Source organism: Cyrtonyx montezumae, unplaced genomic scaffold, assembly GCF_038088225.1.
Source record: "Cyrtonyx montezumae isolate F1298 unplaced genomic scaffold, pur_monq_1.0 scaffold_20, whole genome shotgun sequence".
Classification (NCBI taxonomy): domain Eukaryota; kingdom Metazoa; phylum Chordata; class Aves; order Galliformes; family Odontophoridae; genus Cyrtonyx; species Cyrtonyx montezumae.
In genome coordinates, this window is record NW_027071937.1 from 3,979,537 (window position 1) to 4,007,293 (window position 27,757).

General features: G+C 44.4%; 2 protein-coding genes across 9 annotated transcripts in view; one reads left to right on the top strand and one right to left on the bottom strand.

Moving 5' to 3' along the window:
• Window positions 1–27,757, bottom strand: part of PRRT1B (proline rich transmembrane protein 1B) — a 77,673-nt gene that overhangs the window by 11,441 nt on the left and 38,475 nt on the right. The gene's annotated exons all lie outside the window — the stretch shown is intronic.
• Window positions 1–27,757, top strand: part of RAPGEF1 (Rap guanine nucleotide exchange factor 1) — a 73,305-nt gene that overhangs the window by 9,461 nt on the left and 36,087 nt on the right. For all 8 annotated transcript variants that reach the window (XM_065737424.1, XM_065737427.1, XM_065737426.1 and 5 more), the window contains exons 2-4: window positions 17,132–17,271; window positions 21,253–21,431; window positions 24,538–24,694. In XM_065737424.1, the coding sequence (XP_065593496.1) occupies window positions 17,132–17,271; window positions 21,253–21,431; window positions 24,538–24,694 (476 nt within the window). The remainder of the gene's footprint in view (window positions 1–17,131; window positions 17,272–21,252; window positions 21,432–24,537; window positions 24,695–27,757) is intronic.

A 27,757-nucleotide genomic window follows, 5' to 3' on the forward strand; every position in this document is an offset into this window, starting at 1 on the left:
ACTCAGAGATGATATTTATTCTTGCATTAGAACAGTGTAAATCCCAGACCAGTGCTTCTCAGAAGCACTTTACCCTGGGAACGTGTATGAAACATCTTCCCCTTCAGCTGTTCCACACTGAGCTGTGTGCTGGGTGTAACCACGGTTTGAGGGAGTGTCGGTGGCACAAAGCCAGTTGATATGTAAACCCTATCGTGGATTGTTTTAAAGAGAGCGTGGATTTCTGTACTGAGATATATGGATGATATATTTTTTTCATGGCAGGAAGTACGTGCTGACAATTGCCAGAGTAGCTGTTCATCCTAAGTCTTGCCTTAAGATCAGTGGGGAGCAGGGTGAGCTCAAATGATCTGCACTGAAATGTATTTAAGCCGTATCAATAACCGCTTTCACATTTTTGCTACCTTCAAATTTTATATTGGGAAGAAGTTTCCGTTTCTTATGGTGTCAAAGTCTGGAGGATAGTTTACAGAGAGGTATTTAACTTCAGGCTGGTTAATGTTTGTAAGGGCTTGTCTGGACACTCCCCAGACTCTCGCTCCAGGGTACAAATTTACTTCATTTATCCCATGCTGAGTTGATGCAACAGCTTCTGTCTCTGTGCGCTGGGCTCTGTCCTGGCTCTGTGGCTTTGAGGATTTCCTGGTGCTGATGTTCCTTAGCCAAGGCCTCGGTCAGGCAGCTTTCACCTGCAGTCGGTCTCTTACACACATAGACCCAATGTAACACTCCCCTGGCTCTGCTTCTGAGATATTTCCAGCCCACAGCTCAGCACTCCCTTCGTTTTGCTGCTGAGCTCTGTGTTGGAATTGCTTTTCATTTAGTTGTCATTGACATGAGGATGTCATTTCTTCTTTATCACCTCTTACCACCTTTTGCTTCTCCTAGCTTTTAGGTTTTTTTTGCACATCCACTCTTAATGCTTTGTAACACATCCTGCCCAGATGTGTCACGAGGCTTTGACTCAGTGGTGTTGCTCTGGGGGTGGGTAGGGATGTGTCCCCAAATGGTGGTACTTATGTCACAGCAAAGGGGTGAGCAGTGGAGCTTCTCTTAGTGCTGAACATGGCTCATGATGGTGGTAGCAGTGGGAAACGTGGGATGTCCTGGCTTATTTTGAGGAACAAAGCTCAGTTTTCTTTGATGTAATAACTTCATGAATCAGAAAGGAAAATGAGTAATAGTTTCTTTGAGTTCATCTGGAGCTTTATATTTTTGGAGCATTGTGCAAGCATTTACTGTCCCTTTTGCTCTGTGATGGGTGGTGGTGAAGAGTGCTGTATGCTGTGAGATGAGAACAGTAAGTACAGCTTCCACCTCAGCTTCATTTAATCTCAGTGTTTAAGTTGCTGCTTTGGTCAGATGGTATCTACTTCTCCATGAGCTTCTTTTGCCTGCTCAGTTTCTTGTTAGAGCTGCGTGTCCTTTCAGTGGGTTCTCAAGTCACGTTTTGTAGGTGTTTGAGGTCTTGCTGGGTGGTGAGAGTGACAGACACAGCCCTGCATAGCACAGCATCACTTTGTTTGTCAGAAGGTGCAGGTATGTTGTGTGCACACAGCATGCCACCTAGAGGTGTGGAGCAGGCAGGCAAGGCTGCAGCCAGGATCTGCTGGCAAAATGTGGGTGGCTGTGCTAAGAACATCTCCAAGCAGTGCATTTGGTGACCCTGCCTCTGGTATGCTCACCTGGTCGAGTCTGAACATCCCTGGACAGCCAGTTTTCCATTAGCTCAACAAAAGTTTCTCAGCTTTTTATGTGATTTAGCACTCTAGTTTTGCCAATCCTAATTTTTCACCAAGTCTTGAGAATCTGACATTAAATTGAGGATCTCACCACAAACGTTCTCTGGGAATTAGGGTGAGGAATCTAGTGCAAGATGTGTTTTGATGGGATGGTGCTCTCCAAGCTCTGTGCTTTTTTTGGCTTGTATGTTGTAATTTCTTTTGCAGAAGACTAATAAATTTCCCAGAAGATTATCCTAATTTCCAGAGTCTCAAAGTCTGAGTTGTAATTAAGCACTTAATTTGATGAGGGTTTTTAAATGTGTTGCTGGTCTACTGGCAGCTTGGGGAAGTGCTTCCATCTGCAGCCCAGCTTCCCTTGTGTAGGTTCAAGCTCACAAAGCCGATGTATATTTAGAAGTGCCAGAACTTCAACCTACCAGCCAGGCTTCAGAAAATTGCTCCAAATTTATGCTGTCTGGGTAGGTTACAGTCAAATTTGAAAGAAGCCCACCTTTCCTGAAGAAGTTCAAGTGGTCGTTAGGGAGATGGCAGATTTTCTTCGACACATGGGCAGCAGGCAAATTTAACAACACATTTGATCACTTACAAATTGCGTTCAGTTTCCCCCACTTCCACAAATTACAGTAATCACGGCGTCCAACAGGGAAGCTATTATTTTATTTCTTTGAAATGAAAAAGCATTTCTTTGTTAGTTCATATTTACTGTCCTCTGTATGGCAGGAGTGAGGCCTGTAGCAAGCTTCTGTTAGCAGGGCAGGTTCTGCAAGGGACTTGATGGCTGCCACCACAGTTCCTTAGCAGGGTCTCCTAGCCCAAGCCAGGCCACCATCGGAGTTAGGAAGCTGTCAGATAACAGCATGGTAGGCTTGACCAGACTGTATTTCCTCTTTAGGACACAAGTGTATTCTTGATCTGTGCTGGAGCAATATGTGCCACATCGTGTCGCAGTCAGTGACTTGGGTTCGGGGGGTCTAATCCAGAAATGACTTGGTAAGAGTTTTTCTTCTTCATGCTGTTTGAGGATACAGCTTGTAGATGCCTCTGAAGTTTGTGTCCTCAGATAGGGTTTCTTTCAGGTAAGTGAAACGTCTCCCCCCAGCTCCCTGTGTTTCTGCTTTTTTGCTCTGAACCTCCGGAGCAGACCTAAAGACTTCATTTGAGTTGACCCCAATGTTTTTCCATCAGGACATTAGGATGGCCTTCCCATTTCCTTCTATTCTCAGCTTAACTTTTCCTGTTACGGGAATACAGATACAAAAAAAATAAAAATAAAAAAGCTGTTAGTCATATGTTAAAGCAACCAGCCCAGAGCTGTTTGGAAGAGCATCCTCCTGGTGTGACTGTACGGGGCCATGTGTCAGCATCTATTCTGGCTGTGGAGTCCTACGTGGACTAATCCAAGGCTGGCCCCACACAGTTCTGTCCCTAACACACGTCTCTTTCTGCTGATAACTTTCTGGCCTCCAGGCTACTGACAGCTGTTGTCCACTTGCTGCTAATTAAGAAAGCAGCATGAGCGATGGCAGTGTGGATTGGAGAGATTGAAGCCCCTCTCTGCAGCAAAGTGTTTTGGCCTGATTAAAAGGTCTGACTGACAGCTGGGCAGCCTTTTTTCCTTCCCAGTCTGCTGAGCCTCTCAGAAGATAGCCTACTTGCTATCAAACTCTTAATGATGGGCGCGCTCTTATTTTCTAGATCCCGTAACAATAAGCAATGTCAGAGCAGATTAACTGTTGAAATAATGGGCATGTGTGAAATGCAAGCCTCAATAAAGCCACATATTTAACATGCAAAGCACTGTGTGCATCTGTGCTCTTAAACAGCAATTCAAATGTAGGTCGTGTTTTTAAAATAAAATGCCACATCTTGAAAATGAAGGTCACCATGAACGGGCAACGCTTACGTGGATGGACTGAGCGGATTTCAAAGATGGTCTTTATTTGTTTAAGGATTTTCCTTGTTTGTTTTGTTTTCTTCTTTGGTTTCCTTGTTTTGTTTTCTCTTGGTTTTTCATCGGGTCCCAGCAGGTGAGCTTTTGTATGACATGGCTATGCTTTTTTATGATCCAGTGATAGCACGGGCTTGACCTTGGGAATTCTCTTTCTGGGCTATGCTTCTCTGGAGGTGAAATGGTAATACTGACATTAAGGTAATAGAAAATTGTTAACAGACGGACAAAAGATATAAATTAAGGTGATGGTAGTTTAGGAGAAGAAGCCTCCTCCTGAAACAGTGATGCTCTCTGAAGCTGTTCACCCCCAGGAATATCATGACTGTATTTCAGATTACACTGTACAATTCAGTCTGAGTTCTTATCTGCAATACATGTGCTCTGTATAACCCCTAGTAGCAATCACTGCTCTGAAAGCAGTGTGGCTTGCTCTCATATCTGATCTACAATTTCTTCTTGTTGTGGCTTTTCTCATGCTTGGCTGTTACCTTCCATCCTGGAGATGACTCTCTCTGTACAGTAATACGACACAATCAGATGCTGTGTAGCTACCTGAACTAGGCAGACTCTTTGAGATATGAGTGGTCCAGTGTGTGAAAGTACTCTAATGTCCTTGGGAATCTTTTTGGTTTCACATGAAGAGAGCAGATGCTGGTGTGATGGAAACAAGAGAAATCCCATCAGCGAGCCCCAAGCTGTAATCTGTAAATAAAGTGATTTATGGGTATTTTAGATGAAAATGGTTCCTTTTTTTTTTTTCCCCTCTAGGTATTTTTTCAAAATAGGTATCTCATTATTAGGCTCTGGTTTGGCTGCTGATTTTATGAAATAAGCTTGATAGACAATGTTAGAAAATGAATGGGGTTATGTCTCTACTAGGGAGAGCTTATGGAGCCTCCAAATCCCAATCTGTCTTGTTGTGGGAGCTAACGAAGAATATGACACAGTCGTGTCTGAGTTTGAAATGCAGAAAAAAAGCAGCTGTAAGCATTCATTCATCCTATTACATCTGGAGAGCTTCTTGTAGATGGTGAGGTTGATTATGCAGGCTTATTTGCTCACAACATTGGTTGTTTCTATCCCAGTAACCTGATTATTGCTTGGGTGGCTTTGCCCAACTGTTTGCCACCTGCCTCCTGTTGGCTGGCAGCGTGTGCTTTCAGCAGGTTATTGGAATATTCTGTGGCCTCGGGATCAGAATTAGTCCTTTTGTCCTTTAATGTCAGCCACAGTGACATCAAGAGCGGAGCTGCCATCATTTAGTTAGGCCTCCCACCAATAGCAGTGTGTTTTTGCATCTGCTGTGCGTTAGCTTTTTGTGTGCTGGGTGGCAAGCATCAGTTGCTCTGTGTACATCTTATCCTTTTATGCCATGAATTTCTGGCTGCATAAAATGAAAAACCACCACACAGTCATTACAGAGGCACAAAGGTGGTGGATTTGACATTAAAGACTAAGAGAATCATTGCAGACTGCTGTGTAAAAACAGGATGCCCGCTTGGTTTTAAGCTGGGTTATGGCTAACACCTAAGTGTGAGCCTGGAGCTCTGCTGCTGGGTCTGCAGCTGACTTGTCTCCCACTGGATGCTTGAATTGCCAAGTGTTCAGTGGAGCTGGCATTTCTTGGATTGTTTTGCAAATGCAGACATGGTTCTTAACTGGAGAGCGCAAAACAGGATTTTCTGCTTTACAATGGAATATGTTGTTTTTAAGTTGCTGGAGGAGCAGGTTTAGTTTTTCTGGTTTCTTTATTCCTTATGGAAACACAAGAGCATCCTTTAAAGAAACAGAAAAGAATAACTGAAAACATTATTAAGCACTGAGATGTCCTTGGCAGGGGGGGAATAGATACAAACAGTTTTGAGAACAGACTGCTGGGTGGTGGGGAGAGTGCCTGCAAGAGAAACCTCCTTGGAGCTTGGCAGCCACTTCTGTTCAGCAGAGCTGGACTTAATCTTTCTGTCTTTGAGAAGCAGCTTCCTGTAAATATGTGAATTATCCAAAGTATTTCCTTTCATTTCTAGTTTGGCTTCTAATTAGCTTAAATCCACTTTGCAAGAGGACAGTCTTTTTCCAAAGTAAAACCATGTAGTATAGGGAATCAGTTGGGAATATGGCGCTTGAGTTCCCAACCTTCCCCTTGATTTCAGTTGACTTTCCTTGGGTGGAAAAGCCCTTTCATTTTGTAGTCTGAGTTGTAAGGTTCTTAGGGCTTTGAATGTTAATATGTTTTATCATGATAAGTTACAAATGTATTAGAGTTTCAAGTGATCTCCCATGAAGTATGGATTCTTACAGCTGCCAGAAAACCAGCTCAACTCTTCATCCGCTCTGTTCTCTGCCAGTGAATGGCAAATTAACTCGAATGTGCTTGATGTATTGAAGTCAGGGAAACGTTTTCTATAGGTTTTTAGCTGGGATTCTTCTTTCAGACTTTCCATATGAATGGGTTCAGTTCTGTGATTTATGGTTGTGACTGCTATATAGGGTGCTGTTTGTTTTTAGCAAAGTGGCAATCAGGCCGTTTTGTGAGGAGCCTTTTGGATCTGTGGTTTGTGTTTATCATCAGGATGGACATGGAAATGCAGTGTTTAAAGTCATAGAGGCTGTCAGGGGTCTTCTGTGGAGGAACTTGGGGCTCTTTATATATCTTCATTACACCTGTTTTCCCAAGTCACATGCCTCTTCCAACATTTCTTTGAGAGACTGTCATATTTTGCAGCCTCTGTAATAGGTGCATAGTTGTTTTTCAGGTTAATGAAGAGTGATGGCACATTTAGTATGTTCAAAGACTTTGTCGACTGCAGCGTTTCCAGAAATGGAGCAGGAAAGATCCTTTCCATCTGTCATTCTTCTACAGACATCAGCAGTTCACAAGTGGATGGAGCTGAGAGTTGTTTGCTGAGCTTCAGAGCAGAGTTCATGAGTACGTGGGGGACACTTACCCACTTAACTGGGGCAGGAAGCAAGTTGATTACGTTAGGTAAATCTGTAAATAGAGTAGAAAGGAAAGGTTTCCAAGCAAAAAGTTTGCCGAGCAGTGCCCCATCTTCTCCTCATCCTCTCTTTTTATTCCTCTTCATGCACACACCGTGAGTTTTCAGGTAAGAACAGAGAAAATACGAAGGTCTGTGGGCTACCATAGACCATTATTTTCCTTATTGCAGAGTCTTAAAAACATACTGTCCTAGACATAGGTATTTTTTAGCTCTTGGTACTAGATAGCAATTATAAAGCTATGGCATTTAACCAGGCTGCCACCAGATGCTTCTTACACTACGGAATGATATTAATATACGTGGGTCACGTGTTGGCGGGCTGCTGCTGACTTGATGGATGGCTTGCAGCAGTTCTTGTCGCCGTACTGCAGCATCATTTTGTTGACTCATTGGCTGGACCCAGCTGAAAGCTCTCAATTTCTGGCAAAGTAAAGTTTCCCTTGGAACAAAGCTGCAGCTTGTGCAGGGTAGACACGCATTATCAGGTGGCAGCATTAGACACAGAAGGTCTGGGAGGTATTTACCCTATAACAATGGCACCAAGGATATTTTTCTAAACATGTCTTTGTCTTTCAGAAGCCCACTGCCATGACACGCTAAGCTAAATCCGCTGCAGAAATCAGTAGGTTGCAGAATGGGTTTGACATGTAAAAGCATGGAGTTAATCATGCTAAAGCTCTGACAAAGCCCCAGGTTTGCCCCAGGGGGAAGCACAGCCTGCCTGACCCGCAGCATGGCCCAGGGCCCCGCAGGCTGGGCTTGCTCCTTGCAGGCTGCTTGCTGTTTGCCAGACGGACCAGAAGAGCTCCCAGCTATTGCTCCATGCACAGCTAACTGCAGTTGGTATTGATTCACCTTTCAGGTCTGGGCAGCAGGATCGCCAGACGATTGCGTGTTGTTTTGCAGAGATTTAAATAGCTTTGGTCGCTGTGGTTGATGGTGTTTTCGTCAAAACCAAAATTAAATATAAGTACTGTAGAAAATTATTTATAAATTCCTAAGTCTCTCTGCCACGGTGCCTGGGCAGTGGGTTTGGAAATGCACTTTTTTTGCATGCAGAGGATCATAGTCTTGGAATGCACTCCATGGCAGGCCTGTATGTGGGGCAGGATCTCACCTCTGAGCCCCAGTGGCAGTCTGTGCACAGGGTGCAGCAGGGAAGGGGGCTGCTCAGGAGCTGTTAGTTCACCAAGATTTATTCGGTGATAAAAGTATTGTTTCAGCATGGAGTGCAAAGAGATGCTGAGATAAGGCTCAGCTTTGTTTTTGGTAAAATACAGGTCTTGGTTTACTTCCCTTTAGCTATCACCCATTTGCTGCGTGTTAGCACTGAAGGTGTTCCTGCTTGAAGTGCAAGCTGGCTTCCTGTATCACTAAACTGGAAGCTCATTAAAAATGAGAAACTGCTTCTTAGCAGGGCCAATTCTGCTAACTCTCAGTGACTGCTTAAATATAGCTGCCCAGGGTGGTAGAAGAAGTAATGTTGCACTCGAGCAAAGCATTGAGCTCTAGAGAGGGAAGGCTCAGCTGTCCCTTTGCTGAGCGGGTTTTCAGACTCATCACTCTGAAATAGCTGCTCCTCCTCCAGCACTAAATTAACGAGTGACATTCTGGTGAGTGTTTCCGTGCTGGTCTTCAGAAGCTAGGCTGAGCTAGGCTCGGTGTGCTGCAGTCAGCACGTACTGCAGTGCTTTTGCTGACACTTGTACAGATCTGTTAGGTTTTGCTTCTGTGGAAGTTCGCTGCTCTACATCTTTTTCTTGTTTTTAATTATGTTTGTTTTAATGTTTGGAGGAGAGCTGCAGGTCTCTGTAGCCATCTCTTTGAGACCTTTGTCTGTAGGAGGGCTGTAGCTAGGAGGGTTTAGTTCAGGCCAGAGGAGGTAGGATGAAGTAGAGTTGGTGCAAATAATTGTTCACTGCGATTGCAACTCACAATGTTTATGTGCAGTGGAGTGAAGTACAGATGTCTCACTTGGGCTCCTTAAGGCACACTATGCTTCCTGCTGTATTGGTCTGGGTGTGTGCTAATCCTACGACTGACAGGGGCCACTGTTTCCTCTTCCTGGTCTGCTCCATTCAGTTAACATCTAGGTTCCCCTTTACTGGAGGCACTGATGTTTCAAATTGTGCTTATGGAGGACTAAAGTTTCCTACTGCCTGTAGGCAGGCAATAAAAGTGGTGGTTTGTTTGCAGATCCTATCAGTTACAGGATAGGGTACAGAACCAAGGATATGGCCTGCAGCTCCTTAACCCTTGGTGTAAGCAGCACAAATGCAAAAGCAGCTTCTGACCTGGTTGCATCAGAAATTTCACGCCGGCAGTGCTGCTGTATCACTGTGTGCACACGCCTGTGTACATGGAAACAGAGAGCTGGCCCTCTGGGGCAAGAGCACAGAGTGCTTCAAAGTTGAGTGATTTGCATAGCCCTCCTGTGCTGCCTCGTTTTATTGAGTAAGCAGTATTAGGGAAGTTTACAGCGATACGGCGGTGCTGCTGGAGGAGATGGTGCTGGCCTGGTTGCTGAAATTCACGTTTCTTTCTCTTGCAGAAATGTGAGCCCCCAGCATGGTGCTCTGGAGTTGTGCAGACATGTTTCATCTGACAGAGCTGAGTATCTGCTTTTCAGCAGCTGAGCCCTGGGGACATGGTGCTAGGCAGAGCAGTGAGGAATGAGGCTTCCTTTCAGAGAGCTTAGCTCATCTCTTAGCATCCATGGAAAAGAGCTTACATCACATTCTCACCTGGACTGCTGCCCTCAATCTATGGCACTCACCAAAGAAGAAAATAAAATTGAGCATGTTCGAGCAAATGTTTTCCATGTTTTGATCTTCTTGAGCTCAGCTCAGAGCAGTGTGTGGAGTGCCTTCTGGGCAGTGCGTGCAGTTACTCCCAGGCCTTCCAGAAAGCAGGGTTCAGCTGTGCAATCGAGTCTGAATGTGCATAGAGTCTGCAATCAGGGGTCAAAAATAAAATGGCTATAATTAGTAATGACCAAAGCAACTGGAAATTGTGTCAGTCAGAGCCGAGCCAACTTTTTTTTTTTCCTATCACCTAATGAATGAGAGCTGAGGTTATTCTCCAAGGATGAAAGAGGCCTGGATTTATTTTTTTTTTCCCATTCAGATCTGGTGCTGTGGGACAAATGCAAACTCAAGGCTCATTTACTACCTTGTTTTTCAGCTGTTGAACCTGTGGGCAGGTTGTGAGCAATTACACTTTTCCCTAAAGCATCTAAAATAACACGGCTCTGCTCGCTGTCCTGGAGAGCGCCGCTGACGCCATTCTGTCACCTTGGAGATGGATAAACAGCTCCGCCAACATTGGGTTATAATCTTTCAGGTCTGAGTTTCTAAGCTGACAGCCGTACAGTTGAGACATAAGTCTAGCAAAGATTTTACACTGTGGAAAGAATCTAAATGTGGAATGAGAGGAGAAGGCAGGAGACGAGAAGAGAGGAGGGAGAGAAAGAGCCAGGCTCGGTGACCAGGCTTTTTTGCTTGACTGCAGCAGCAGTGAATGAAATGGTTTTGCTGTGGCTCACACTCCCTGCGGCATGGGGTGACTCAGGTAGTGCGCAGGCATACTTGAGCCTGCAGGGCTTTATTTTTAGATGTCTGAATCACTGTCATGCCTATATCCTCATAAAGCCGTTAGATGAGTGGGGATGCCCACGGACCCCATATTAAGTCATGTTTGGTGAGCACAGATTCCCTCGCATCCTTTGTGATTTCTGTGGTCTGAGCTGCTTGCTGAAGTGATGCCGAATCTATGCCCTGTTTCTGGGTTTGCTTTTTCAATTTAAAATCAAATGTTTAGCTAGCAGCCTCAGTGGTTTTTATGTATAGAGCAGGGTGAGCATGGAGCACAGCAGTCTTGTTGATGTTGGAGGCTGCTTGACTCTTGTGTTGTTTTAGCGCTGTTGGCACAGGGGAGCTACGAGTCGTGTTACCAGTGTCGTAATCCCATTAGTTCTCTCGGGCTTGCAGGGCTGTGCAAAATCAGTACTTAAATAGGAAATTACCAGAGACTCACCAGATGCTGCACAAAAGGTTTGCTAGTGATTCGGTAAATGGCAGCATTTCTGCTTGTGGGTTGATAGGGAACCAAAGTGCTGGAGTGGCTCTTTCAGATAAAGCAGAGCAGAAGTCCTGATTGCTGCTTATCAATAAATTACACTGTATTTTTCAGAGGTCTCAAAGCTAGCTGTGATCTGCTGGGGGAACCCAACTCGGGTAGCAAAGTTCTGCTCCTGCAAATTCCCTCCTGGTTCAATGAATCGTAGCTTTGTCCCTTTCATTTTTTTCCTCCTGTAAATCTGCTGGGTAGCATTGCTGAAACATTATCAGCAGCTGAAGGGATTCTGCGTTTGTGCGTCTGCATGTAACGAATCCTCTGTTCTGAAATATTGAGGCTGAAAACAGGCTGGGAGCTCACCCTGCTATCTGCTCTGACCCTGCTGGCTCGTGTAGTGCATCTTTTCTTCCTCACAGCCCAAAGATTTGTTTCCAGACATGAAGCTGGAAGAAAGAAGAGCTGTACTACTAATGCACCATAAAATTAATGTTGTTGACTTACCCAACCCTCTTTGCTGCAGTTGGGAAATGTGGCTGAATTGATAAGTTGCCCTGTGTGCCTCCCAGCTCCCTCGCAAACACTGCGAGCTCTTTCCACATGAGGTTGCTGCAGCTGGAGATGTCTCATTCATGGTTGCTTAAAAAAAAAAATCTAAATAAAAATGTGCTCTCTGACAAATAAAAATGTTTTGCTTCCTCTGGAGGCCCCAGAGGGCGGCATAAAAAATAATGAAGCCTCTGAGTCACTGAGCAGAGCCTGGCCAGCTGAGAGCAAACTGAGCCTCCCTTCTCCATAGAAGTTTGTGTGCTGTCATTGCACATCATTAATGCTTGCTGGTTTATGCTCATTCACTGTAATGTTGCCAAAATAGAAAAAGGGCACTTGGTCTTTCCGCTTCCAAACGCTGGCTGCTTCGAAGGTGACGTGATGTTAAAGGAAAAGTTTCCTCGGCACTCGGGAACCGTTGTTTGATCCTCACTGCCCCTCCTCTGCCGTTTTCCTCTGCAGTCTGAAGGCTCTCCTGACAAATATTCCCTGGAGAGGGCCTTGGTGCAGAGAGCCAGCCCCACCTAAGGTACAAAGGTTAGGGTGGGCGAGCTTCCTGGCGGACGTGGGACCCTCCCTTTTCTTTCTGAATCCCCACCCCAGTCTTTTTTGTTCGTTTGTTTCTGGATAAGTTCTCTTGGCTTCAGTCTTCGTGGGTAATGACAAGGTCAAGAAAAGCAAACTCGCTCAGGTGGAAGTGGTAGGTCTGAGGCTTCTGCAGCATGCCCGTAACGCAGCAGCAATACGCACAGGAGCCTGGAAGGAATGTTCTGTCTTCTCTGTGTTCAGGACAACACGTTGGAGATCACACAGCATCGTGCGAGTGCTACACATCAGCATCTTTAAATTCTAAACCATCCCCAGGGCTTTTGGAGAAAGAGGGCATGAAATGCAGCAGAAAGCCATGTCAAGGAGAGCTGAGTTGGGGCATGGCAGGCATGAAAGCCGAGAGCATAGATGGAGTTCTCCTTTTCTGCTCCTTTAATCCTCCTTGGATCTCCAGTAATACTCGTGTAATATCTTGACAGATCTGTGCCTTGCAGAACATTTTGTGATTGCCATCAGACACCCTCCTGTACCTGTCTGCCCGTTCTGATCTAACTGTCCTCTCATTTTTCTGACAGCAGAATTGGGTCCAGAGGACCAAGATTGGCAGCCCCATTGCTGTTGCTTCCTTTGGTGGCATGCTGCAGCACCCAATGGGCAGGCTCAGCAGAGAGGTCCTTTTGAACTACATCTCATTATTTTCCCCTTTTGCTTCTGAACCCTTAAAGTCCCTGTCAGCAAGGGTTTAGTTGAAGCCTTGCAACTTGCCTTTTGTCTTCCACAAATGACGAGCTATGCCCCAGGGAACAAATGCCATTTTAATGGGCATTGTTGTGTAATTCATTACATAAGTCACCTCTGCGTTCAAAGGACTCGTGGCACAAATGGCAGGAGCAGTTGATTAAAAATGTGCACGATGGCTTTGTTATGACATGGGGAGAGATGTCTGTTATTTTTAATCTGGTAGCTTTTGAATATGTGCATCCAGCAGAGACCCAAATGGCCTTTAAAAGGAGCTCTGGGATAAGATTTTAGACTTCTTCGTTCTTTGTAACAAGCCTTGAGAATCGGTTCAAGCTGCAAAATGAACTTTAGCCCCTTTTTTGTAAGGCTGTCTCTCCTCTAAAGCTGCAGGGTTTCTGGGTATGAGTGCATACAGAATGGGAGGGTTTTGTTTTTCAGGTTGGGGATAGAAAAGGTACCGTCTTCTGAAGTTTGAGAAAAAAAAAGTCAATTTTTTTGGACGTGATGCTAACAGTGGCCAGGTTGGATGGTCAGAATTGTACATCCCTGTGGCTGGAGCCTGCTGGTCACCGAGCAGCACGTGAACATCTCCAGATGCCCAGAAGCAGACAAGGGGGTTTTCTTCTCCCTCTGAAGGTCCCCTCGGGTCCTCTGGCAGCGGATGGGAGATGTCCTGCTCCCTGCTCTGAGCTCTGCACAGTGCTGAGCTTTCACTTTGACTTCAGAGCAAACAGCACGCTGCCAGGCTAAGCTGCAGGAATTCACCAGCACAAATGTTTTTTTGACTTAGGCTTTTCGAACCTGAGTGGAAAACAACAATTCCTCTATGAAAGCAGTGCTGCAGACGCAGGGCTTTGACGTGCTGCCTTTCCCCTAAGCAGTCCAGTTTCTTCACACACAGGCACATACACTGATGATCGGCCTTCCCTCGTGCCTCCTACTCGCCGTGGGCCTGTGCTGTGAGCTGTGGCCATCGGAGCACACCCGAGGAGGTTTGTGAGGTCGGTGTGTGTGGTCAGAGCCCAGGCGCGTGCCGACCTGGGGGAGATGGGCTTCAGAGCCGTGACTCAACAGCTGGAGCGTGTTCAAACACAGCAGCACGGGAGCCTCTTTAATAGGGGAATGGAATTAGCCGTGAAGCGGGTGATGTATGAAAGCTTCCAGTCAGGAATCAAGAAACTCAGATCCATAGTAAAGTCATTTTTGAAGGGATTTTTTTCTTTTTTTCCGGTGGTGTGCGGCAGCAGGGCATCGAGACAGAACGGGAGGGGATGGGAAGCCAGCAGATCCTTGGAGACAGAAGTGCTTCGATACAGTGGTGTCTTTTCCCCCGTTCCAGTTGAAATCACTACATCCAGCTTATTACCCTGTCTTTTCCCATTCATCTTATTGATATCTGGACTCTGTACGGGGTACCCCACTTCTGCCCTCAGAAAGGAGAAGCTCAGGAAGCCGGTGCTGGAATTCAGTGAAACGCTGCCAGTTTCTCATCAATAGGGGGAGGGAGTAATTCGATAGAGCAGTCTCTGATGGGCAGATTCCCAAGCTCAGGAACAGCCTCAATGCTGCATTAAGGAGTCTGGTTACTGCAGACAGGCAGGAAGGTGCAGAGGGACAGGATAAGTGTTTGGAGCTCTGTCGTGGCTCTGTTTTCTTCTCTGTGTATGTTATCAAATTATTTGATCAGTGGAGGCATGCTGTGCCGTTTGAACTTTTAACTGGACAGGCATGGCACGCTATATACTTGAGTATCATGTAGTAGATTCCTTAGAGTTGGAAGGGACATTTAAAGGTCATCTAGTCCAGTACAGTCACAGCAAGCTCCACTGCTTGACTCACGGATATCAGGAGGGGGACTGCAGTGTGATTTTCATGTTTGGAAATGGAGAGATTCTGCACCTGAGTCGTTGACTCGCTCTGTTTAGACAAGCTGTTTCGCTTTCACAAAGGTGCTGGATAAGGGTAAGGCCCAACTGCTTAAGGATGATGCATTTGCAGCATGCTTGGAAAAAGAAGAGAGCTCTTTTAAGTGCCAAGAGCAACTGAGTCTAAGAAAATGAGTTTGTGACTCATTTGGCTAACTCCTGATGCATCAGAAGCTCACGAGCAGATGAGAGCTGGAAGACTCTTTTTGTAGGTGTAAGGACAGTAGTAAAAGGCTGCATAATGTGTGGTTGTCAAAACGGATCTTTGACGGGGTTGCTCAAACAATAACCTTTATTTTTGCATGTGGCAGCTGTTTTACTTCGTTAGTACTATTTTAAGGAGTTCCCATTCTGCTTCCACTTGTTCCTGTCCTTGCTCTGCAAGGCTCTGTGCCCTCAGAGTGCTGCCGTTTGATGTGACGGAAGGGGAAGGAAAGCGAAGGGCAGTGGGTAGGCTGGTGGCAGTACCGAAGGGGATGTGCTGTTGGCAGAACATTTCCCCACGAACAGGACATCTTGAAGCTGATGGCCATTCACTCGTTGCTTCAATCATTTGTGTGCCTGCTGAGCAAAGTTGGGTAGAGATGGCTGATGGGAAAGGGAAATGGAAATTGCCATCTTCTGAGATCTTCCTGCTTTCTTGCCTCTGCATGCCTAAATTATTACTGAAAAAAGAGCAAGGGTTTTGTAGGCACTGAACGTTTTCCCACTCAGACAAGCGCTTTGGATCTCGCTGCTGCACGTGGAGGAGCCAGATGTGATTTGTTGCTGCTACCGTTATTTCCCTGTAGGTTAATTATTGTAACTGTTTGCCAGTCCTTTCTGAAACGAATTCTGAGCCGTGACTTCCCTTGGCCTGCATATCTGCACGTGTATAGGGGTTCTCCCATGGTGTACCAAACAATTACTGTTCTGTGGTCTCCGAGGGCAGCAAGGCGCTGTCTTCAGTGGTGACCTTCAACACTGTGGAGCCGGAGAGGTTTTAAGGGCTTGGGGGTCCCCCTGTGGATGTAGAGCAGTGACGTAAATTGCTGCTAAGTTAGGGTGCCAGCTGCTGCCAGTGATTCCTCAGAGACCAGCTGATACTCTGGGTTTATCTGCAGTGACCGAGGTTCATAGTGCCTCCGTCCCCAGTGCTCTGAGCAGGACTGTGCTACAAAGAGAACTTGAGAACCCTGTAAGTGGAGAGCAGGTCTGCAGCCAGACAAGATTATAACTGAGACTGGTGCAGCTTCCATTAATAGGGGGGGGCTGCAAAATTTTTGATCCAGAAGACCTAACTAGCAGGAGCTTTGGCTCCAGTGAGGGTGTTAACAGCAGGGTCTTAACGCCCTGCCTGCTAAAAGTTTAAGGGGAGACAGCCCCTATGGGGGGGACCAGCACAGGTTCCTTCCCTCGAGTTGTGGTTAGGTGATTTCTGAGTATTAGGAGTGGTGTTCACACTGCAGTGTGGTATTTAGCTTCGGGGTGCTAGATTTGACTCAGCGGCATTTTCTAATTGCAGTGTGCATGCTAACAAGGTGGTGCAGTGCTGCACACAGGGACTGGGTTGTTCTGACTCAGTGCAGCCAGTGCAGTTGGTTCCCAAATAATGTAAAAGAAAACTGAAACATACAGCAAAACTACTTACTTTTTCTTGATTATATAGTTAAAGGTCAGCTCAGTATCTTCTGTTGAATTATTTGTGTCGCTAGAGAGGCATTTCAAACCTTCTTTTATTAAAGTGCTGTTTGCTTAAAATACATTCTAAATTGCTCCCTTCAAGGCAGCTTAGTTTTATCTAGCTTGCTGGGTAAACAGATAAAGACATCTTTCACCAGTGTGAAAAGAGTTTGCGTGCACCATGGCTGCGAACCTCTGGGACTTCGTTTAGATCATCAGAAATCTTTGAGAATTCACTTTTCAGAAGGACTGAGTGGTTCAGTAATTAAGCTTCTTCAGGGATGCACCAATATTGACGCTGTTCCCTCTGTCCTTATGGTTTGTGTTGGTGCATTCAGTGTGAAATCTGCTGTGAATGGCAAGGACTGCTGCTTTTCTTCAGATGGAGCCCCAGTCACAGGCAGCGCTGCCCAGTGAGTAGAGCCAGGGGCCAGCAGCCTGTGTCAGCCTGTGTTTTCCTTTCCTGGGTACCTGCTTGGCGTCTCCTTGACTGCAGCAAGGTATGAGTGAGGTACCTGAGTTCTTTCCCTGCTCTGCAAACAAGCCACTTCATCCCCTTGACCTTATTTCCTCATCTGCAAGAGAGGAACGGTGGTTGCCTCCTTTGTAAAGTCCTTTGGGGTCTGCTGGGGCTGAGTGCTTTTAAGGGATGTGTTTTTCGTCTTCTCTACAAGGCACAGAGGAATAGGATCCTGCTGTTCCTGCCCTGGCACTTCAGCGTTGCTGCCTCCGAGGGGAAGCAGGAAATGGTGGTCATATTGTGCTTGCAAACATAATAGAGAGCCACAATTATTGTTTTTAATCCTGTTCCACTCAACAAATTTACATGGTTGCAATGTTTTTCATAGGCTGGTTTCCCAGATAATGCTGTAGCATGACTTCCCTGCTTTCAGCCGATTTGCTCTAACCTTGTAATGCTTTTCTGTGTCTTTCTAGATTCTGAGCGTTCCCACCTCTCCTCGTTCACTATGAAGTTGAAGGGCAAGTTTCATTCACCAAAAATAAAGAGAACTCCTTCCAAGAAGGGAAAGCAAGCTGACCTGACAGTGAAAACACCGGAGAAGTCAGCGAACAAAGTAAGCAAATGAAGGACATGTTCTGTTAGTCTCACTGGTTCCTTGCTTTCTGTTACTCGGGTTTTTAAAGCCTACAGCCCTGCTTTCAGTGTGTGACTTTGTTCTATGCAGAATCCTGCAGATATGTCATTTAATGCCTGACACATCTTCCCAACATGCACACCCTATGATTATGCTTACAACTTCCAGTTAACTGCCTGGTTTTGGGGTGTGATCTTAAAAACCCAGGCGAGCAAATCCTTGGAGCTCATCCAAAGATGTGCTCAACCTCTGAGGACATCAGCAGGGAGAGTCGAGCAGATGCCTTCAAGGAGCAGCTGATTCCAGCACACCATTCTTCACATTCAGTGCACCTCAGTCTCTGTAAGAGCTGAGATCTCCACTCCTTCCCACCACAGATGTATCAGTGTTATCTCTTCTGTTGTTATGACCTGATCATGTAGAATGGAGGCTGTCTCTGTAACAGTACTGTTGCAATACATTTTCAAGTACAGATAAAGCCAGAAGTTAAGAACAGCCGAGGTTATTTATGATAATTCAGTATCTTTCCCAGTTATTGAAGGCCTTCTCCATTGTGCAGCACCAGATGTGCAAACCTTTTCAGATTATCTCTGCTGAGGATTGGTGTCATGTTACTGTGAGAGTCAGCAAGGCACAGCTGTCTTACGCTGTGTGATGTGCTTAACCATCCTTGGAAGTGTCCGCAGGACTTGTAGCCCTGTTCTGCCCCATCCTACAGGAGAGGATGAGGCTTTCACTGCCCAGCCTGTAGTTTCTTTCTGCAGGAGGCAGCAGACATGCTTTCCAGGAAGCTGAGCACCTTGCATTGCTCCGCATGCGTGCAGGACTGCTGCCAAGAAAAACAGAGAGTCTGAGAGCACTCTCTTGAAGGCTTTTAGTTCCAACAGTATTTGAAGATGGTATGTTGAGATCAGTTCAGAGACATACCTTGTAGAACATGCCTTTGCTCTAAAAACGCACTGGACCATTTTACTGGGAAGTTTTCTCCCAGTGTTATTTTTATTGATTGATTCACTAAAACGCATGTAGAAAATGCAGCAGCCTTTCCTTTAAATTGGTGTGTGACCGCAAGTGAAAGGAATTATAAAATGAGAGCCATTTTCACAATGCTGTTCTGTAGCAAACACGTAGTGGCATTTTTTTATGTACAGAATGGGATTTTTAAATTGGAAAACAAAAGACTTGGAATCGTTGTTCTTATTGTAGATAATTCTGGTGTATTCCTTATCTGTTTTAATAGCCACAGTGTTGTCAGTCCAACTAGTTGGAAATAGTCAGCTCATCAGCACAGTGTGCAGGGGAGTGGAGAAGAGGCTGTGCATGAACTGTCACCAGGGTCCCTCACTGGAATACAGAGACGTGCTGACAGATAAGTGTGTCAGAAGACACACTTTGGTGTACTAAATAATCCTTTCCTCCCTCTCAAGTATTAGGTGCTATTTTTATTCTCTTGAAGTAGATAATCACTCTGGAGCAGAAAAATTAATACCAAAAATTAATGTAAAATTGCTGCACGTAACCTGAAGGTTATGCTCAGTGTGCACATTCCTCTCCTTCCTTTTATACCTGGATGTGTCAAAAATACTTTGCAGGGCTTCCTTTTCTTTGCTGGGCCATCTTTGGTTCTTATCTGAGGACATATTGTAGGAACAGTAGTGTCCTTCAACACTGCTGTTGCAGAGTTAGGATGGAGTTTTTACTGCAAAACTGCAGGGGGAAAAAGTGACCTGTTACTTCTTCTGCAAGTGGATGTATTCTGTATGGCTCTCTGTAACCCGTCTGCATTTCATATGTGATGCATTTGTAACAATTGTTTTAAGGGAATTAAATGAAAGATTACTTTCAAGTCTTCTCTCCAGCCCAGAAAGATGCTGTCCTGGTTTTGCTTTGGCTTTAGGGACACACTGCAGTGTTGGGTGGAAGAGCTTCATATCCTTAACCTTGTGAGATTTATTGTTGCTCCTCTCAAGCCTCAGTGAGTAAAACACTGAACACCAGAAACTTCAGCTTTGTAGCAACAACTGACATTTATGTATCTGAGCTCTGTAACAGAACCTGCAGGACACACCAGCTTTTTTTTTTTGGTGTATGTTTGTGTATATGTATTCTCACATGGTTACGAGGTCTTTGGACCTGAGAAACTGATTCATAAAAGGTGCTCTCCTAGGGTTCTTTCCAAATGAGCTAGCAGGAAAGTCATGGAAAAAAGGGCTGTGTCCCACATGGTGTCCAGTGGCTGGTGTTCATGCCTTGATGTGCTCAGTGGAAGGCTTTGTGTTTCCATGTGTCATTCTCAGTCCTGAACTCTCAAACTGAAACCCATCCCTCCAGTGTCCAGGAGAGTGTTTAAGCTATTAAGTCACAAGCCTTTCTACAGGAAACAGCTGTTGAATGAATATATAAACATTAATCAGAGCAGGAACTGCAATCTGCATTTTTTCACTTCTGTTTGAGAGCCTCTGACCGCAGGCCATAGGCATGCTGCTTGTGGAACATCTAGGCTCTCTCGTCCCTGAAATCTGTGATCATTTCACATGAAGTGCCTCTCCATAGCCTGGAATGGGCTGTGCAGTGGTGAGGGTGCACGGCTGAAGAATGGGAAATGTGATTTTTGACATCGGTGACTTGCAGGGATGCTCCTCAGCAGTGAAGTTCAGTGACTGTGGGTGGGCTGTGGAGCAGGAATGGAAGTGCCCAGCCAGCAGCTCTGTCAGAAGGGGAGGCAGCAGCAAAGCTTGGGGCTTCCCAGGTGAGATGGAAATGACAGAGTGGATTTGGACTTAGGCTGCAAAAGTCAGAACTAGATGGGACTTGGGACTCTTTTTATGAATCTGGCCCCTGGTTACTAACCAGGGCTGCCTGTAAATTGTTCTTCATGAAGCCTTTTGGGCTGCTGGCCTGATCTTGTGAAAAAGCAGCAGTTCAACTGCTGACAAGAGTATGGGGAGCTTACAATGTCCATAGGTCATTAATTCTTGAAGCTGAATTTACTGAAGAGCTAGTGGATGAAACCTGACTCTGCTAAGCTCTCCACTCCTTTCTAGCAATGTTCAGTAGTTAATTTAAATCTCGCTTAGGAGCTACTTGTGGCATTAAAAGTCCTCCAGGCTTACTCAGTGAAACTTTTTCTTGAAAATAGCCCTGTCCAGAATGCCATTAGGATATCATGCATCACTTCTGAATTTCCTTTCCCTGGGATGGTGATGGCACGGAAGTTGGTGACAGCAGCTCAGCCATATAACAATGAATTGTTCCCTTCTGCAACATTCATTCACTGATGCCAAAACTTGGCTTTCATGGTCTGTCCCTATGGAAGGTGTGGGGGTTCCCTTGTTCCAGCACCATCACAATATGAATTAGGTTGCAGTCTGATTGGAGAGGAGTTTTTTATTTGTAAATGGAGAAGCCAGGCTGTAGCCCTTATTCATACAAGCAGCCCTATAGGAGTCACCAGAATTACTCAGGGTGATAAGGGTGAACACCATACATGTCACAATAACTGTGGATTGGAGGCATCTTGTTTGGATTGTTTTGGAGCTCGAGAGGTCTTGTGGTTTATGTGGGTTCTTTCTGGGAGAAGGACAGCTTTGTTAAAGCCACTCCTTATTGCTTCCTGTCTCACACTGTCATTACTGTCTGTGCTTCGTTTGTTGTTTTTTTCTCATAGCATTGATTTCAAAGCCATGCCCTAGAAGTCATCAGTAGTGTTAATCTTATCCAAAATCTCATCTAGTTAGGCTTCAGTTTGGAACACACATCTTGTAATTCAGAAAGTCAGAATGTGAGAGTGATTTTGCACTGACTTGAAAGAGTAATGTTTATGGTGGAAGGGCACTTTTCTAGTTTTCTGAAGCAGAGTATGCCTTTTCAGTTTCAGTGCTCCTCGGGTAAGCTGAAGTACCTTTTCCCTTAAAAAATCCTGAGGTTTTAATACTTCTCTCACTTTTTCCTCCTCTTCAGAACGTTTCATGGCTAGAGGAAAAGGAGAAGGAGGTCGTCAGTGCACTGCGCTACTTTAAAACAATTGTGGACAAAATGGCAATTGATAAGAAAGTGTTAGAGATGCTGCCAGGCTCAGCAAGTAAAGTGCTGGAAGCCATCCTGCCCTTGGTGCAAACTGATCCACGCATCCAACAAAGGTAACTTTCCTTCTTGGGTTTTGGAGCTAGGGCAGACCAGCAGGTTCCTCAGCTTCTCACTTCCCTGTGAATTTTGTGGCATGCGGGATGGAAAACGGCATAGCAGCAAATAGACTGACTTCCATTTTTACTAAATTCTGGATAATCTTCAAGCACAACTCCCTGCTGTGAAGAAGTCCATGCTATGGCAAGATGAAACAAGTTAGAATGATTTCAGACAGGAGGAAGGGCTGATTCTTAGCACAAATGTAGACCTTGGTCATTTACCATCTGATTCTCTTCAGATGCTCTACTATTTTTTTTTAAGTCCACAACGGTATCCTAAAAGTTAACAAATTCCAGTAGCTTCTGCCTGAAAAAGAGCTTATCTTCAGGGTGATCCATTCAGTTTATCCATACTGACAGGAGAGAAGTCAGCCCTCACTGTTGACTGTTGGTTTGTTGGGTTTTTTAATTTATTTTATGGGACCACATACAGAACAGAAATAACCAGATGTACCTCAGTAGATTACCCAGTCCAAGTTCTTTGTGCTCTCCACAGATCATTTATAGTTTGCTCTGATGCCTACTGTATTACATTTAAACCTGTTGGACAATGAGTTTGAAGTCAGAAAAGATGTAGAAATTTGCCAAAGCCAAGCTCAGCATCCATTAAAAGAATCTGTGGTGTCGTCAAGCCGCAGAGATCTTTCTGCCTGCTGTTTATAGGTGATGGAGATATTGATTAAAAAAAAAAAAAGGCAAACAAATATAATTGAACAATAAGGAATAAGCAAAAGTAGTACCCATGCAAAATGAGGCAGAGAAATGCACATGTGTTTTTTTCTGAATCCTAACAGTTTTTTCACAGTTGTTTTCCCAATAAATATCTCCAAAACTTCTGTTCTTGAGATGTTTAGTACAATTGTGCTGCATGAAAGGCTTATGATATGGTCAAGACAGCTGTAGGGTGCCAATATTTTATTAACAGAGATGTTTAGCACTGTCTGGTCTCATTACTTAGGGCATGCTTTTATCTGAGAGTACAAAAGGAAGGAGACAATGAGTGAGTACCAGAGCTGTGACTGGGACAGGAGGGCTGCAATTTAGGTTAGGTTTGTGGAAGTACAAAGAGCAATAGCTGTTAGAATTGGAGCATTCATCAGGCTTCTGGATTCAGGCACAAAAGTTTCTTCCGTTGCTATCAGGTTTCCTGCAGTCATTAAATTCCTGACAAGCACCTGCTTTCACTTAGTGAAAGAGAGAACAAACTTTCCTGTTACATCAGGAGAACATGTAAAATGTCAGCAAATATTTTTAGGATAGAAAATGTCATCTTTGTAGTCTCTTGCTTTGATTTGTGTATCCACTGGGTGATCTTTCCTTCCAAGAATATATTGGAAATAAATATCAGCTAAGTGGTCTTCAGCAGCCAGCAGTATTTCACATGGTTCTGTTCTTCAAATTCCTCATACCCTTTCCCTTAGAAGTGAGGTAATATAACCTTGACAGTTGGATATCCACATTTAGCCTGTAAGCAGAATTTCTGCAGTCAGTAGTCAGGGGAGTCTTCCTTACTTAGTGATGAATCTCTCTTTCTGGACTGCAGCACAGATCCCTTGTGTATGTTCTGCCTTGTTTGGCTTCACAGAAAAAAAGGGGATTTGTCATTCTCTAAAAGCCTTGTCCTTTCACGACTACATATGCACTTTATTTATTTTGAGTAGTGGCAGGACACAAAGGGGTGCTTTTGATGGTAAATCCCCCTCAAGAAAAGAGCAGGACTTGTGTCAGTGTGGAAGAAAGCCCTACAATTACTGTTGGACTTCTTTTTGCTTTAGGGGAAGCATTTGCATCGGGGGAAAAAGTAATTAAATCTAGCACAAAATAGGCTTTCAATTACTGCCTCCTTAGAAGGAAGCAGACCGAAGATTAATCACAAAGCAATCAAAGCCAGAGAAAGAGATGGAGGAGGGCCCTATTTAGGAAATATCTCCTACTAAGTTAATTTCATTTAAAATTAGAACAAATGGCAAGCACCGTGCTTATAAAACAAACAAATGAAGAAACACTTGCCATTGTTTGTATCCCTGTGGTTGTAAGTTGACAGGAGTTCTACCCCTGGTTCTGTAAACAGCGCTCACCTAAATAATCGCACTCAAGTCTGTGGGTTTGTGCTCCTCACACAGATAATGAAATTACTGGAGTTAAGCCAGTGTAAAATGGGTGCCAGAGAGAAATGGGAAGGTTCGGAATGCTCTCGTGTGTAATGATGGGGAGATTGCACCTTCTCTTATCTCTTTATGGTTTTGATGCAATTTGAAATTGATTTAATTTCACAAAGAATTGCCATCAGCAGTACCGTTAACACACCTTGTTTAGTAATGAAGTAAGCACTTGCAGAACAGCCAGGAAAGTGCCTCTAAGCACTGTTGTTACAGTTAACTTCTATTTAGAGTTGTCATCCTTCCAAGATTCATTTCTTTTCCTTCGGAACAATAGCGTGGGTTCTGTTTCTCATTAAAAGCAAAACAAAACAACACCCTTCCTCTTCCAAACCTGAAATTCATTCAGCTCGACTTTTGTAAAGAAGCAGGTTTTAATTACTTGTTTTCAGGCATTATAAACAGTGAGAAAATGATTTGTAAAGGAATGATGCAGTCAGCTCACAGTTACGTAAGACAGTTTCTGAGGGGAGTTAAGAAGGAAAGCATAGATAACACTGAAATAATATCAGTTAGTCATAAATGCAGGATACAGCAGTTACCTTTGAAGTTAAGGCATAGGATGGGGGTTTGAGTTAAAAAGGAAAGAGCATTCTTCTTAGCATTGTTGTGTTGGCTTGCAGCTCAGATTATTAGTTGCTTGTACTTTCATCCTGTTGTTCCACTTGGCTCTGAAGAACAGCAGAGCAGCTGCAACGGAGCTGAAAGCCCAGGCTTTGTCACCTGCTGAACACCAATTATGAATGTCAGAATGAAAAGGAGAGCCACAACAGTGGATAGTGTCAAAATTTTAGCAGTGTGAAATGCTCTTGAAATCATGCACTCTCTAGTAGCATTTGATTATATCTCCGTAATTGATTTTTTTTCTTTTTTTCTTGACTGTTTCCTTCCCTGCCATCCAGTTCTGCCATCTCATCCTGCTACAGCCGAGTATACCAGAGTCTGGCCAATCTCATTCGCTGGTCTGATCAAGTGATGCTGGAAGGTGTCAATTCAGAAGACAAAGAGATGGTGACAACAGTTAAAGATGTCATAAAAGCTGTTCTTGATGGAGTTAAGGTATGTGAGACAAGTTATAGAAAGTATACAGCTTCTGTAATTGAGAAGAGATCTAGCTGGAAGTCAGGAGCTTCTAAGTGCTGGTAAAATCCTGTTCTTTCAGTAAACCTCTTACATCAACTGCTCTCTATGTGAAATGGTCCTGCTTGGTGTACTGGTTAAAGACTAGCACAAATGGTTTGGCTAATAGTGTGTGCTTGTAAATGTTTGCCCTGGCATTTGGATGGATTGCCCGAAGCAATAAATCTTAATTGAGCATTGTATTAAATTTTCAGCAGGTAATTCCCATTCTCTTAGTCTCCTATGCAGATTACAGGTCTGAGTTTGCATGTTTTCTGTCTAGACAAAATCTAATGGAAATGATTCCTAACAATGCCCACAGAGAATCAAAGATTCCAGCTTCATCTTTTAGCATAAATTTCAAAGCGTTTGTCAGTGATACATCAGCACATTCAGCAGTCAGGTTAGGGTGTGGGACAGGTGATGAGCTAAGCTCAGTTTTCTGAAGATTATTTTTTTCTAACTAGTGGAAACATTGAATGGAAACCTTTATGTCCTTTGTGAGACATGCTTATTAAATCCCCTCCCTGCACCTCCCAAGAAAAGCTGTTAGCTTTCCTTCTGTGTCCCAGTAAGTTTTTGGTGCTCATTATTTGTTGCTGTTTTCCAGACTTGTCTCTTGTGCTGAAGGCCACAGGGGCCATGCATTCAGCTGTTTCAGTACTGCAGTTAGAAGTTTGCTTGGTCTGGACAGAGAGATTGACATATCTCCTAGGAATCTTGTTTTGAGTACTGTAAGAAGGTTGAGTGTCTATAACAACAGGACTGAACTGACAGAGGAATGTTTAGTACAAATGCAGTAGGAAATGTGGTTGGATTTTTAAGAGCTGCAGCAGGTTCTTCAGCTGGAGGGATGTGTCAGGAAATGCTATCTTTGACTGCACTCAAATTCCATTTAGTTTTTATTATCTAGAATTGAATGGGAAAATCCAGTGACTATCCCAAGTTTTGACTATTATACTTTCAGAAGTCTTGATATGTTGTTGCATGCTCTGAATATCTCTGTAATGTTACTTAAGCACTAAACCCTAGTGTGACTTATTGATCCTTTAAAACATATATCTTAGAAAGAAAACATTTCCATCACCTAAAGTGGATAGATCTTCCAGGATTATTTTGCACAGTATGCCCTTTAACTTTAAGCTCCAGATTTGAAAAGCAAAGCGGGTATTAAGTTTGCACAGCAGGATGGAGAAGAGTTCAGCATTAAGTCTCAGCTTCTGTTACTGTTGGAATTCAGCAGCCATTTGCAGTACGTGAAAGCCTGCACCCTGAAAGCTGAACAGTAGAAGCCAGATAAACGATGAGAGTGTTCACCCTGTTATCACCTACTGGATCTACACAGTCCTGTGTTTATCCCTAGATCCAGGTTACAGTTGCATGAAACTTGGACACCCCCTGTCCTTTCACTCCAGGCAAGGTTTAAGCACCTGGTACCTCTTGCTTCCCAACCAAGGCAGTGTGCCTAGATGAAAGGATGGAGGGATGGATGGATGGAAGGTCCTGGACATCTGCTAAGCCAGCCTAGGCTGGAAGCAGTGCAGGCACAGCCGTGCAGTGTTAAGCCTGAAGCTGTATCAGTCTCCTCTTCCTGCTAGACTACAAGTTATTTTGGCCTTCCAGTTGGAGCTGGCTTATGTCTGGTCAGCTTATAGCACGATGAGAGCAGATGTGAGGCTGTCTGGGTAGATGTGAACGTCCGTCCAGCAGTGGCTCAGTGTTTGGAAGTGCTTTGTACTAATCTCTTAATGCCTAGCGAGGAACAAGGTTTATTTTAGAAGGGCCAAGCCGGCCTTCAGGTCTGGAAGCAGAACTGAGAAGCTGGACGCTTCTCTGCTGTGGAGGGCCCTTTTTTGTTTTTCTGGCAGATCACACAAGATCCACTTCCACATTTCAGTGTTTACTTCCCCCTTTATTTTCAGAATTGAGCACAAATGTGCTGCTTGTTCACTTGTGCTGCTTGCTGCTTTGATCGCAGGTTATAGAGCCTTGCTGGCTATTTTTAACAGGGAAAAAAATCCTTGTTTTGATTACGTAACTCCTTAAAAATCCATCTCATTTTGGAATTTCCAGTTTGCTGAAGTAGCGTAAGTTTCTGGAGAGGCTTTAATTATCTCTAATTACTGCTGCAGGAATCTCTTTACTTGCTGATAAGGAACAGCATAATGTGCATCTGGCTCAATTGCCTGCTGATTACCTCTGTGTGTACATTGAAGATCTTGGCTCGATTTCCAAACACTAGTTCTCATTCTGGGGTTCATGGAGAGGAGAAAAAGTCAGGATTCAGGGAATCTAGTGCGTTTGTGCTTTTGCTAATTGAGGTACTTCCCAGATAATGCCAGGACTCTTGTCTGCCTGTCCCAGACAGGAATGTCTTCATAGTGTTAGGCCAAATGGTCGTCTGTATGTGCCATGCTTGTGCACTCTCGGCCTTCCCCATGTGTGGGATTTTCCAAGACAGCTTCTTTAAAGCTGAGTGTTGTGTTGTGCGTTTGGTGGACTCTCTTTGGTTCTGTGCCCAAGCTCATACCAAGAATGCAGGTACATGTAATGGCCAAGTCAAAATCAGTTGTGGTGTACTCTTGGATGTGTTGGAATGGGTTGTGGTTTTCCATCCTTTGCGTATCCAGGGTGCTACTTTATTCTCTTTGTGATTATTGTATTGGAAGAGAAAATGACAGTTTCTGACCTTAGCAGGCACAGACGTGAGGATGATACTGGAATGATGACACTGTATTTCAGGCTGCTAATAAATAAAATTGATCTCATATAGTTTCCTTTGCATAACGTGCTGGGAAGCCAATACTGTCAGGAAGCGCTGCCAGTTATGCAGCCTCACTGTGAGAGGGCACATGTTTGTGTCTGTGAGCAGCAGATCTATTTGTGGCCTCAGACACCCATGAAAAGTTCTCTCCATCCTTCTGGATTGAGTGATTGTTGCTTTGACTGCTGGCAGATTTGGAGTTCAGGATTATCGTGTGCTTATCTCTTTATCCACCGCCT